At 36.6% G+C, this 15,008-nt stretch overlaps 1 protein-coding gene across 1 annotated transcript in view; it reads left to right on the top strand.

The window, feature by feature from the left end:
- The window catches only part of garnl3 (GTPase activating Rap/RanGAP domain like 3), a 141,102-nt gene that overhangs the window by 27,138 nt on the left and 98,956 nt on the right, over positions 1–15,008 (top strand). Inside the window, exon 2 of the mRNA XM_088940390.1 lies at positions 6,210–6,279. Coding sequence (XP_088796516.1) covers positions 6,210–6,279 — 70 coding nt within the window. The remainder of the gene's footprint in view (positions 1–6,209; positions 6,280–15,008) is intronic.

Below are 15,008 nucleotides of genomic sequence, written 5' to 3' on the forward strand. Positions count from 1 at the left end.
GCAACCTGTAATTAATTGAGAAGCAGTGATGATAGTATTCCTTCAGTGAAGAAAAACTGTTTTCTTTGCTGGATATAAAACGCATGTATGGGGATATGAGCAGTGCAGATCCAGCTTCTACCAAACTGCTGAGTTTCACCCAACGGTAAATTCATATTTCATTTTTTTTCTGCATTTAGAAAGATGAACTTGTTGTGTTTTAATATGCTGCTTTTAAATAAGCCGTGGCTGAATGGTTAAGTAGTGTACTTGTTTCTGGGGCACGGTATTCGAAGATTGCAGCTAACAAATTGTACTCCGTTTCCTGTCACTGAAAATTTGGCTCCAAGGAACAAATACAGGTACAGTTTGAGCGTTCTTTATGGTAACAGTTTTGGCTATGTACAATTTTGTTGCGAGTTTAATTTAGGAGACTGTATAATTTCAGCTTCTGATTGTTTTATACGTAACTACACCAGTACTACTGTAGCTTTCTCTCTTAATGATTATTTAGATATGTGCCGAATAATAACTACTGTATATTCATAAAACTCGTTTCTATTTTGCAGCTTACTCTTTTCTTAACATATTTAACATTCAACCAGTACGCAGCTGTGTGGCTATATTCTTTTTGCAATTCAGAAGAGGAGATGCCTGCAGAATGCAGTTGGTCCAGTAGGTGACTAGAATGTTAAAGGCACAGGATAAATGATTTTCGCACTTGCTACAGTTTGAGGTAACTGTTACACTAAATTGCATTATTTAAAACCGATTGTATTCTGCTGTAACGTAGTTCGGAGGAGGAACATGTGAATTCTTTGTCAGTATTTACAAATTCCTGCTGATGGTATGTAATGTGCTATTATTTTAGAGCATCTCATACAATCCACTTTGAAACAGGAAAAAGGAAAGGTGTGCTCATACATAGCGCATATTTTTTGTTTGATCAATTCTAAGATGAATGAAGCTGGGGAAACCGGCGTTTTGTAAAACGTTTCTTAAAACCCCAGACCGCTCTGATATTCTATACCATAGGCAGCTCAAGACTTCATGTAGGCTTGCGGTTTTCATGGGAAATTACCAGTATTTGTATTACATATATGTCAATCGATAAACTTTCATAACGCTCCTAAACATGTAAACATTTTGTTATTTGTTTCACTACATTTAATATAAATAGCAAATGGAATGTAAAAACCTGATATTACCACAGCATCGTGTTTACTGTATATAATTTTGATACTAGACACTTAACATCCTGCAGTGTTTTGAGTATTTAGTGGTTTATTGGAATCTTAGAAATATCCGTAACAAGCCGAATATGCCACAATATTTTTGTTTCTTCCATTCTGTTTGCTCCTGATTATACAAATTATGTTTGCAGGTTCAGCTACCTGACAAGTATGCTTTAAATAACTGTTTGCTTAAAACCATTATTGGTAAATGCCTTATACTAATACAATGACACATCTGTTACTTCAGTTTATAAATAAATGAAGTGTCTTATAGCTGAGTGCAGTAGATACAACACTGAAGAAATGCACCAGAACTGAACTGGTAGCACCATTGCATTAGTAATGCTCATTCAACAAAAGCCTTTTATGAGCACAATCTAGTATTATGTAGTTAAATAATATGTAAATGAAGTCAGATGCATGAAACTTTTACAGAAGGCCTACTTGTCAATAAATGTTATTGTCCTATATTTAATAATAATTGTAATTGTTGTATAATAAATCTGATTCATCATATTGAGGTTAAGGAGTAAACTTTCTATTATTTTTATTACCATTCTCTTTCTGTGTGTGACTGTTGTATAGGAATAAAAAACTTAATGAGAACCCATGGTGACCAAGTTATAAAACAATGCATGGATGAGACATATGAAACTGAAATAATTTCTCAGTTTTCAATTGTGCACCAGTGGTATGATCAAGCTGTTATTGTAATATATTGTAAGATGCCCAGCTGTGGTATTTTTCTTTTCTTTGTAGTAATGAATGAGAAACAGACATTTGTTTTAATACTTGTTGAAGATGAACCAATAGCTCAGGAATCTCAAGTGTATGTTGTGTATCCTCAAAGCTGGGGCACAGTTGGCAATCAGCAAGGTACTAACTATTGTGAAATCACATCGCTTGATTAATTTTGGGTCAGAACCACAAGTCCACAGCTGCTCCACACTATTTTACAATGTTAATTCTCTAAATACAGTCAATCACGTACTACAACAACAGTATTATCTAGGACGTTCAAGTGGCAAGTGTTAGTCATTTGCTGACCACTGAACACCTGACTTACCTACAACATGTACAGCACGGCGCTAATGGTCTTTCTGTAAATATGGCTGTTCCACTAAAACACTGCACAGCTATGGAGCAACAAGGAGTCACCCGTTTTTGCTTGGCGAAGATGTCGAACCAGATGGCATTCGTAAGAGAATGTCTACACAATATGGTACATGCTGCCGGTTGAGAATCAATGCAGAAAAAAGAAAAGTTCTGAAAAGGACAGAGAAGAGTGTGTGAGTGTGTGAGACACTGGGTAACCATTGTCTGTTGCCATGCAGAATAATGGCCAGGATAGGATTGGTTTGAATCAACTGACCACATACAGTATAGTACTATAGTAGACATTATAGATGTGTCTTGTGGTAGAGTATGAATCATTATCTAAGAAAGTCTGGGTTTTGCAAGGTGTATGCCAAGTGATTTTTATAAATGCTCAACTATGAGCATATACAGTCCAAATTGGAGTGTGACTACGCAGGTCTTCTCCGTTGATAGAAAGCAGAAAGATTTTTGTCACCACCACAAACAAACATGATAGCTAATGTCTAAGCACCAGTAAAATTGAAATAATATTCTGGCACTAGAAGACTATTCTTTGCACGCATTTCGATGTGAATCATGGAATAGTTACAAATGCAACATACTGTACTCCTCACTTCTGTGAATGTAACTGATGTCAGCAGTGTGCATAAATCAATATGGGACAGTCATGTTTTATGCCATATGAAAATGCAAGCTCACTGACAGCATGGGCTACAGTACAGTGCATTCAGGAACTGTTGTCCCACCCACCTTATAGTCTTGACCTTGCTTTGCTGGCGTTTAATCTGATTGTATCTTGGAGGCTAGAGCTCCAGTGATGTTGCTCAAGTCTAAATGGCAGTAAAGGGGTGGTTCAGCGACAGACCATTTTTATTCAAGGTTGCCCATAACCTCTTGGTTCACTGGCAGAGGTGTGTGGATATGCAATCACACTGTCTTGAAAAATAAAAGTCTTTTTGCCTCCTGAAGCAAGGTCAACTGCCAATTCATTTTCTTTGACTTCACCCTTGTACCTAACAGGTTTGGTTGCTAGACGCTAATTGACCCCAGAATCCCATTTCTCGAATGATCCCAGAGAGAGGTTTAAAAAGCTGGTGGGGCAGTTTATTCCAGACTCCCACAAATTCTTCTATTAGCGCCTATTTTTCAGGACAAACATGCCCTTATCCAGAAAGTAGAGTTTATTAGTAAACAAATGTCACTTAAGCAGACCACAATGCGTATTATACAGTATGTTGACATCTATACTTATTAACACCAACTCAGATACCCTTCAAAAGTAATGGGGTACACATTTTCAGGTTTATTCTTTTTATACATGTTTTTGATTAGTAATTTATCATTGCTTTCAATGAAATCTTCCTGTGAATTGGATTAATATTATTACATTTTCTCATCATTAGCAAATGGTACACAGATATTGTACTGTATTCCTAACCAAATGTTGTCTCAGAAAAGTTAATCTAAAACATTCCACTGTCTTGTTTTTTCTAGTATTGTTGTCACCTTTTAAGAATAGGGGTTACAGCCATTATTATATTAACTCCTGTCATTTAGATTTCCATATTCCATTTCTTAAACCTGCATGATAATGGGGACAAAAATGTGCTCTGATATCGTCTTTGACTATAATCGGCCTGATCAGAGGATCTCGCTTAGAATTTCAACAAGGGTGAAATCTGCTGAGCTATGCTGGTGGCCTGCTCTATATGTAGTTGCTATGACATCCTAAGGAAAATCAACTCTATTCAATTACTCACTTTACAAAAGATAGAAGGATCCCTGTGGTAGAGTCTAGAGAAAGGCAATTTTGTGTGTCCGGAAGTCCCTGAATACACTGCTAAGTTTGTACAATACAAAACATGCCAGTATTGGGCTACTGGGGACTCACATGTCTGCTTGTCTAATAAAAGAGAACACAGGAGACTGACAGTCATGTACTGTATACCATGAAAACAGTGTAATATTATTGTGCTTCTGTGCATTTGTATATTATAAAAAAAAACATGAAACCTTTTTGAAGCTTTTAATGCAATTCCAAGAAAATGTCACATTTTTCTATGGGTAATATGGACAATGCTAACAATATTATTTTTGTCTTATTAAAAATACTTATTAAGCCAGAATAATAAAGTTTGTGGGATTATTTGTTTTGTTCCATGTGATCTAAATATTCTGTGCACCATACAATCAATGTTGATCTTTGCTCTTTAAAAATTATGCAGCTTAATGCTGCACTAATTCTGCACAGTATAATAATTCTGTTTCAAACTGCATAGTAAGCTATGCTGTGATGTTCTTTTATTAAATACCTAGAATAGCACTGGTAAACTACTTGTCATTGATCATTAGGGTCTAGAAAACAAAACCCAGTAGTTAGTGATTTTATTAACAGGACTATGAGGGTACATAAGATGGTTGAATGAAAGAAAGAGAAAATTAAACTTGATTGACTGTAAGACATTTGTGTTGTACATTCCTGTTATTAAATCATCAATTCGAAATGCAGTTAAGGTTAAATTGAGTAACATACTGAGGTGTAGTCTAGCTACTGTCAGACAAGCATTTACAAGATCACTGACACACTACAGTGAAAGAGTGGTATTTAAATTTAACATTATAGCTCCAAGCTAGATTTTGAACTGGCAAACCAGAACAGACTCTAGAGCATGCTGTTTTCCTGTATACAAGGGAGAGCATTCCAATACATATTAAAGCTACCTCTACATGCATTTTATAAGGTTTTTAGTGTTCATAAATATAAATAAACATAAAGAAACATTAAACCTTCCTGGAGTCCTGTTATCTGTCAGGAAGTGGTTTAGTATCAGATATGTAGTGTTTGATTGAAATAATAGGTCATGCATGCAAATGACAATGCAGTTAAAATTTCATCAAATTTACTGAGGCACAGGCATCTTGTCAGGGGTAAGAAAAAAAATCTCATTGAAAAGAAAAAACATGCCCTTTTGTTCGCATCAGTTTGTTATTTGCTATTTGAAACGTTTTCTTCTTGATGAGCTGAGGATCAAACATTTTAGAAATGAATTAATTTAGATCATGTATCGTAACTGCAGCTGAATAATATATCAAAGATATTGTCTGTGCTCGCAAATATATAAAATAACCCTATACAAACGGAAGACTATGGAATATGGAAGGAATCCCCCCAATGCTACAGTATGTGGATGAGAAAATGATTGTTTCCATTGATTACATTACTTCAAACATGCATGAAATACGTGTAGTAACATAAAAAGTACAGATTTTGAATTGGTCTCATTCAGTGTCATGATGTCACTGTGTGATTGTAGATTCTGCTGCATGCATGCTGCATTGTACAGAGAAATATCAGCTTGCGTGCCTAATAGTTTAATGCAACTGAGCATTTCTAATAAAAGCTGGATAGACATTGTGCAAGGGGATTTGCTTTAATGACATATTGCCGAAAAAAGAAATATTTAAAGCTTTGAGGGTGGTGGTAGATTTTATTGTATCAGCAAGACAAGCTAGTGGCAGGGTCTGTCTCTCCCTGACTGCTTCAGAAGGACCTCAAATGCAATTACTAGCCTGCTCTGGCCTGCAGACTGCCATCGATCACATAATGACTTAATATTTAATTTAATCATGGCCTCCCTTCCAAAAAGAGCCGGGGCATTTCAGCTGCAGCCCAGGGTGATTTGAATGCAGACTCATCCCAGCGGAGGATTCTGCCGGAGGATACGTGCCTGGGATGGTAGCACTCCGAAGATAGTCTCCTTGTTTTTTGTTTTTTTTTTTTGACTGCAATGAAAATGATTTGCTCTCATTAGGGTGAATGGTGACTGGTGGTTGATTCCCGAGCAATGCTCATTGCTGCTAGCTATGTACCGTACTGATGAAGCGTTTCTGTTGCAGCTCTGCCTCTGAAGATCTGGGCTGCAGGCGGGGGGAATTCAGCAGGAAACACTATGGTTCTGTGGAGCTGGTAAGCACTTGTTTTCTCCATGTGGCTCTTATTGAAACGAGGAGGTGAAACAAAAGGGCTGGGTTTATTAGTAGTGGGGCTGGGTTAGGGGTTGTTCCTTATAATAAGAACCTGTTTGCAAGTTACGTCATTCTATGCGGTTCGATTGAGTGCTCGATGTGATAAGGGGTTAAATGCATAAAGAATAGAGAGATGTGGTATTCACCTGAATATAAAATCAAACGGTTGCTCTTCTGCACCTGAATTGCAGATACACAGACTTGTGCAGTGTTAGCGTCTTTTATTTGCATTTACTGCAAACCTCTCAATGTGGAAGAAAGATAGATACCTGAAACATAATGTGGAATTGCTGTTCATTTGGCTGATGCTTTTATCCTAATCAGCTTCCATTTGTACCCATTTACACAGATGGGTATTTCACTGGAGCAATCGGGATAAAGCACCTTGCTCAAGGGTATAACAGTAGCTCGTATCTACTGTAGGATCTGAACACACAGCCTTACAGTTACGAGTCCAGAGCCCTAAGCATTACTTTACACTGCTGTTCCTACTGTCATATTAAAAAAGTGAGGATATTATATTTTAATTTGACTCATTATTGCATGTTGTGAGGAACAGAGCCTCTCATTTAAGTTAAGTTTTTGAAAAAAAAACCACATTTCAAATAATGTACAATAAAATACTTTATATATACTCATCCCAGACTTGTCTGATTATCCAGTTTGCACCCTTCTTCCTAGTATTGTGTGTGCTCAGCTTTGCTTCTGGAAGTTTAGAACAAGAACATATCAATTTTGTAAGGAGACAATATACATTTGATATCATTCATTCAATGAATTGCTTATGAGAAAGACATGGGGTGGATTTTCAGCACGTTCGTGTTTACGAGAACAGAATGGTTTCGATAAAAGCACAAACAAAATCCTGTTAAGGATGTAAAGCCGATGCAAGAGATAATTCTTCCCAGTACAGGGACGTAGACATTTTTGTACTTTTACATTTTGGTTTTCATCATTATATTGTTGTTTATTTCTTCATTCTGTATACGGGGTGAATACTTCCTGTTTTTTATTATTAGCCTTTTCTTCATGTTACTATCTAATTTGAGGTTGCCCTTTTGGTGCGCTGTGAAATGAGATAGAAGAAAAGAAAAGCAGTAAAGACTAGAAACCACACTTCAGTGAGGTTTCCGTTTTTGAGCCAAGCATGGCTTTGGTGGTTTGTAGCAAACTATGGAACAAAATCCTCTAAAGTTGTACCCTAAACCACACAGAAATTATCAGCAACAAAAGAAGGAAAGTACAGTGTATACTTTGCTGATACCCAATTGGAGACAGCTATATTTAGATGCTATTAGCGTACTATGACTTTATTATTTGAGATGTTTGCATCTGTAAAACAACTTTTTATTATGTGTACGAGGTGAATTGGTGTGGTTTACAAAATAAATAAAAAGCAATTACACAGTTTCCCAGCATTTGAATATATTCCAAGATGCACCTTTGTGTAGATTCGCTGGGAAACAGTACCTTTCTTTACAGTTTTACAGCTGTGAAAATAAAACATAGTAGATGCTCTCAAGACAGTGTGCCTGCAGAAATAGTGAGGTTGTGGCAAGTCGTTTTCTAACACAGCCCCCTAAATGTGAAAGGTCAAGGGTTCATACATGAAGACTGATTCCTAGCTTCAGTTGTCTGGATTTCCTAAAAGGAAGATTAATATGCTCTATGAAATGGAGATCTGGAAAAATAAAAGGCAGATTTTCAGAACAAGATACTGTACATTCATAAAGTGTGTTGATCTAGTTTATGTATCATTTTTGTTTGGTATAGGCTATCCTCTTTAAACATCAAAATCAACAGTATAATATAAAAGAACATAATATAGAAGAACAAGAAATATTCCCTCCTGTTTGTGCATTATATTTTCAGTGGTATTCTATCGTTGTGAGTATTGTAAATCATGGAGAATATCGTCAGGGAAGCGATATGATAAAGAAAAACTGGGGGGAATCCATTATGAAACTGTAAGAAAACTGTAATTAATGCCAATTTATACTGTTAAACCTTCATACAATTTATTATGATAAAATATCATTAATGATATTTCATAACCAGGTCTGAACTCAGAGGGCTTGCAAGAGCTTGATTTTTTGTATTCATTATGCTGAATGTGAAACGAATTTATTAAATTTAGTCACTTTTATTGGAGACATGCTCCTTTGAGGTACAGTATCTGATTCAAGTCTTTATTACCTTGCTGTAAAATCCCCAAAACATTCTGCTTTGCAGGGCAAAAAAATAGTGGACTACAGTGGATTAGTAGATCATGGAGACAATATGCATGCTATTTTTATTCAGTGATTTTGAAAACTTGCCATTTATTATGATTAAGACTTTTTTTTTTACTAATTTGGGTTTGCCAGACATACTGTATACAGATCAGCCTGCTGTGCTAAATCCATACAAAGCTGTAAAAGATAATTTAATGATTCTAAAGTGCACTTGTCAATACAGTATATGTCATGAAATTACCATTTTAAAAATGCCTGTGCTGGACTACAACAATGTGGATGTGTTGGTGATACAGTATATTTACAGGCAATCTTTATATTCAAAGCTAGATGTAGTGAAGTAAACTTAATTTGTACTAGCAGTGCCACTTTCCAGACTGCTCTTTATAGTTTATACTCAGAGTTCTGGTCTCATCCAAGATCAACAGTACTCCATGGCCAGGAATTAGATTTACAAGCTTGTACTGTGAAATATACACAATGCAGTAAATGTATGGGCTGTTTTTCCTATTTTCCCTCACAGAGAAAATCAAGACCAGTAATCTCAGATCCAAGTCTTAGGCTCACACAAACATATATACAGTATAATCAAGTGAGTATGAAAGAATCTGCAAAATCTACAGTATGTACATTATAGACTGAGAGATCTATATCATAGAAGGCACATCCTTCTAAATTTGGGTGTGTTAATAGCATGATTTATGGCTGTGAATATTAATTACAGAATTATCTACCAAATTCTCATTCTGCCCTTTCACATGTAAAGTCAAACAAACTACATACAGTACAGCTGTTTCACTCTGTAAATTAGCCATCTCTGAACAGTGACACAGATATCCAGGTTCTAGATGTATATATTTCAAGATGGTGGTCTTAAGGGACTAAACCTTTTTACTAATTTTCAGGCCCAGACTTCATGTACTGTGAACGTATGATTGGGAATTTAATGTAAAGTCAATAAATTTCATAGTAGATTCTTTATTATTGCTTTAAAGCGTTGATTAATTTATTCATTAATTAGGGGATTGCTTAATTAAAAGGGGCTTTAGAATTTTAATTAGAATTATTGCTATCTACAGTATATGAAAGTTCTATACAGTGGCATTTCTGTGATAGAATTCCAATTACCTCACCTAGTTAGGCAGATAACTATGTGTATCCTAGATGGTTTTATGGTAATATTGGGTAGCGGTATAATTGTTTTGCTTGACTGTAAGCTTTTTCAGTGTAAGCTGTCTTTATTTAGTTCTCCTGTATTTAGGTGCACTGAAAAAAGGTAAATACATGAATAAAACTGTGACAGAATGCCCAATAAGATTCTTCAGAATGGCTTGTTATATGCACAAGACATGAGGAGGAGATGTCTGGGACCACTTTCTGTCACTTAGACCATCAACCAGGAAATCTCTGCTGCAGATCTCACCAGGAGGGAAATATTACTGCAAACAAATAGGAAGCCATATACTTGATGGTATTTTTTTTAAAGGAATAGAACATTACAGGGTTAGCTGATCTTTTTTCTTTTAAAAAATACCTTTCTGACTATTGTCATACATGTACTGAAAAATCCTAACTACACCTGATACAATAGTTTATGCACATGATAACACAGATCTACTCGCTCAACAAGTCTATGGATAGCCTGGATGGTCATCAGCTGTTCAAATTAAATCCATCTCTTCTAGGTGAATCTTAATATGGGGCAATTCACGCAGCCAAGAAATGTGATTAATACAGACAATACTGCTGCATGGAATCCATTCTTAGACTTCAATCAGAATATTTTGAAGTCCCAAGCTATTAGACTACCCTCTAGGTTGCGAAAGAGTACTTTAGTTTGCTTACCCATCTATTCCTTGGTTTTTCTAAAGATTTGCCAAGTACTAAACTGCTAGTTTATGTCATTCATGCTATGAGTGCTCAGACTCAGATACGCATATTAAAATGTTGTCTAAGAACTTGTTTCTGTCTTAGCTAAAGATACTGTATGCAGATAAATATTTACCCATGGCCCACACTATAACCGTGCTGATAAAAACAGATTTCAATTAGCATTTATTTTAATGATCATAGTGCACATCATATCCTTACGCCATATACTGTAATTACCGAATGATTCAGTAGATGTCTTTAGATAAGTCTTGATGTGGGATTCCATGGAGAACAGGAGATTATAAGGCAACAGGGGGAGGTTCAACAGAGAAAAATATATTTGTTATCTCCCATTTTCCAACTGTTTCTAACAAGACATACAACTGTAATTTGAGCACCCAATTCAGAAGAAATTTTGTACAGTTGTAAATGTCTGCAGCACTTTGTCATATGTGAAACACATCATAAAAACATGTCACTGTCTCTGATGGTCAGTCTTCAGTGACAGTTCCACCTCCTGGATTATTCCATTATTTCTGTCAATGAGCAGATTCAACCTGTGCATTGTGATGAGGATTTACGCAATCTGAGAATTCAGGATGGGAAAATATTATTAAAAAAAAAATATGATCACACTATCCGATAAACCATGTACAGTGGATATCAAAAGTCTACACGCCCTTATTGAAATTTCAGTTGTGTTGATGTAAAGGCTGAAATCAAGACAAGTCATGTCAGACCTTTTTTTCACCTTTGATAAGATCTTGTAACCAACAGTATTTAAGTGAAAAACAAATGGATCATTTTTAGGAAAAATACTTAAAAATAAAAAATGTATATCCACTGTATATAAAACACATACATTAGTAGCTTTTAAGATTAATGTCGTTTACAAAATGTTTTGTTGATGTTATTAATCAAGCAATTCCAACGTTTTCAAAAGGTTTTGTTTCCTAATGTACATACAAATTGCCACATACTGTACAACTGCTTCTCAAAGCAAAAGCAGAAAAAGTCTTGTTTTGTTTGGTCAAGTGCTAAAAAAAACTAACAAAATTATTTTTGTCTTTAATTACAGCAACAGTTTAAAAATGGCTGCCTTTCTTGCTTTTGCAGCATCTGAATTATCTAGTGATATTCCCTTGATTTCTGCAGAATATTAGCACTAGACACTGAAAGTTGACAAGAAATGTATTCCTCTTGCTAAGGCCTTTTCTTACTGTTACTTAAAAAATGAGCTAAGAGCTTTTAAAATTCAGCTTTGTGACCACTTTTACATGAAAACTGTACATTGGAATGACTGTTTTCTTCCTTCTGGTTGTCTGAGATAAACTTTGCCATTCATTCAAATCCTGGTCACAAGTAACCTACAAACAAGGGCATCGCAGCAACAGATAATTTATGTAACAGTTTGCATCTCAGAGTGAAGCCTTGCAGAGTCGGCTGGGATGCACACCGAAATAACTGAGCCCGTAGAGTATTTGTTGGAAAAAAAATGAAATTGCTATGTCAACATGCCAATATTCATAATGTCATAGGAAAGCAAATTATTTTTATGAACTATCCCAGATCAAAACAGGAGGATAAATGGGATGAGGGCAAGAAAGTAACCTTACTATATTTGAACACAGACACAATTTTAAATGTTGTATAATGTAAACACATCTGTTCAGGTAAGGATGGTTATTTTGCTTCCCATTATACTTGAGTAACCTCAATTATTAGCCCACAGAGCAATAGCAATTTGGCTTTTATAGTGGAGCAATTTTTCCACATACAAGAGATTAATCTTGTGCATGGCAGTGATCCTCCATAACTGTTCAATGTCTGAGTGGTGTCGGACTTACTCTTCATCTGTCTGTACACTCCTGGGTTAAAACACAGAGACCTGGGCTGTAATCATTCTCAAAACAATCAAACTCCAACCAGCACACAGCAGTATTGACTTTGCGTATCATTTATAGCTGAAACTAAGTCTCTTTTGCATTATTGTGTTCCAAATGTGAAGAAGGATTACAGTAAAATCCCTACTGGATCTCTGTTATAGAAGAAATGGCAGATGAAATGTAATTTAGAAAACATACCATGAAAGTAAATCAATACAGCTCACCCCTCCTACACACACACAATCCCTGCAGATTCCAGGGAACAGTGGAGGTACAGTATACAATCCCACTTTTGTCATCTGTATAAACTAGGACTATTCTATCAGGAGGAAGAAATGGAATATCTAGAGAGAAAACACAGTGTTTTGATTCTAGCTTTTTTGATGTGGCAGCCCTATGTCAGCAAAACAGTTCTCCCCTCAGACATTCTGTAGAATGGCACATTAAGGTTTGAATTATTCATGTCCTTCATTAAATGGGTGAAAGGCAGCAGTAAGTGAAGAAGTCCTATTGCAGCAATGTAAGAGACACTTTATGGTGCAAAATAACAGCTGTGCCTAAAATGTACTGTATGCTTCCCTAGTTCAAAGAAAAGGTGCCTATATCTATGCATTTGAACGATACAGTGACAAAACAAGGGCATTTTCTTTCTTTTTTTTATTTTGTGGGCTTCAGTGTAGTCAAAGTGAACCTACCCTTCTTCATCATCAAGAGATTTTGTGGCTGCAGATCCAAAATGAGTTAGGAAGAATATTATCTAATAAAGGTTTCCCCTTCTGTCACTAAACAGTCTGTTTTTCTATAATGCCAACAAAAGTTACTATATGGAAAAATAAATCATTTCAGGAAAGATGCCAATACATGCTTTCAAGAAAACAAATCAAGATGTGGTGATTTGTTTTCCTTGCTGTCTCAAATGCAGTCCAGTCATTAACCACTGAATCTCTCCTGAAGAAAGTTGTTGATATTTCTTGCTTTTCAGCTTCAGCTGACGGTAGCCAGCTCGTGTTTCAGGGCTTTAGCGCTGTATTTGAGCCACCAGCAGTTGTATTTACAACCGAGTTTCCCTGACGCTGATGTGTCAGCATCACTTTGGGGGATTTGCTCATATTGTGCTGAAGATACACGAGCTGGAGAGAAAGCAGAGAGCTTCTACGAGTTCTGCCACAGCTACGTCCTGTCATTACCCATTGCATGGTGAGCAGTGAAGGACTGGCCTGGGGATAGAGATGGAGTATAGCTGACTCAGGAATTTCCCTCATTTGACCTTCATGCTGCATATCTTATGGGGGCATTAGTTGACTGCAACACAAGCCTATAAAGACACATAGCACTAGAAATATCCGGTTTTAGCAGGGGAATCGCCTGGCTGCACCACTCAAAATGCAGCACCAGACTGTAAAAGACAAATAGCAATAGAAGTAGCCAGTATGCCTGAGATCCAAGCAAGGCACCAAAGAAGCAAAAATTTTTAATGTATTTTGAGGTTTCAAATCAGACAGCAGTGCTAAGGTAGGTACGGTAGGTCCCTTCTCAGGCCATAAAGGCCCATGGGGAATGGGGGGCAAGGGCCACCCTTTTTCTTGGCCATCCTACACTGGAGGTGGAGGTGATATGGTCAGCATTATGCTCCGCCCAGCCTAATACCCCTGGAAGGAAAAACCCCCAGTACTCATTTGGAAAGCAGGCTGAGTGGACCTGGGAGCCGTCTGGAAGGAATTAGAGCAAGCTTCATCGCTTGCCCCAACCTGGGATTGAACCCGGGACCTTCCAGGCAGGAGCTAGATGCCCTTGCTGTCTGAGCTACCATGGCTCCACAGCAGTGCTTAGGAGATGTAAAAGGTGCAAGAGAAATATCTATAGCATTGCTAATTGCGGTCTTCAATGACACTTCAAAGAGTCGGCAAGTAACGGGCTATAAACCGGTCTGCTATTTATTTCAATGAACACTTTCAACAGCATCATACAGAGATTCTCCATGCCAGGAGAGATTGTTTGTCCCATTTCATACCAATTAGTTTCACTACACATATTATTGACTTTGTCATGTAATATCTTAATGACAGCCATGAAGAAGTGGCTGAGCCAATGGGCTTTAATTGCTCCGGAGTGGAGTGCTTTAGTGCTCTGTGTATCTGGTGTATCCTATGACAATAATTGCATTGAGTCTAAATTCATCACGATGGAAAGCGTTTAGGTCCTACACACCGTCTGTGAGGCATTCCATAAAACTTTGACATTAATGCTGACTGAATGAGATTTCTTACAATCCATTTTACGTTATTCTTTTTTTTTTTCAAATATAACCTTGTTTTCTTTTACACTGAAACCATTTTCTACAAATTCAGAAAGGTCCTTCAAAGTACTGGCCAGTAAATTACAGCAGTTGATCAGACTCACCAGCGGGTACTGAGGTGAGATACGCAAAGAATATTCCTTCAAACACCGGTTCTTTCCCCAAAAAATAGTACTGTACTTAACAGTATGTACTTCCATATCACTGACAATGTTTTTTTACTCTTTTTGTGATTTTAAATGTTTTTTAAAGAATGACTTTTCCTATATTTCTCAATCCTTCCAAAGATTTATTAGAATTACTTTTTGATTTGATGTTTATGAAAGATTTCTGAAACCAACAATGGCTTTATAGCACATTCAGGTTTTTTAGAATTATTTTC

The sequence above is a fragment of the Atractosteus spatula genome, chromosome 23 (genome assembly GCF_055471065.1).
Source record: "Atractosteus spatula isolate fAtrSpa1 chromosome 23, fAtrSpa1.hap1, whole genome shotgun sequence".
Lineage (NCBI taxonomy): Eukaryota > Metazoa > Chordata > Actinopteri > Semionotiformes > Lepisosteidae > Atractosteus > Atractosteus spatula.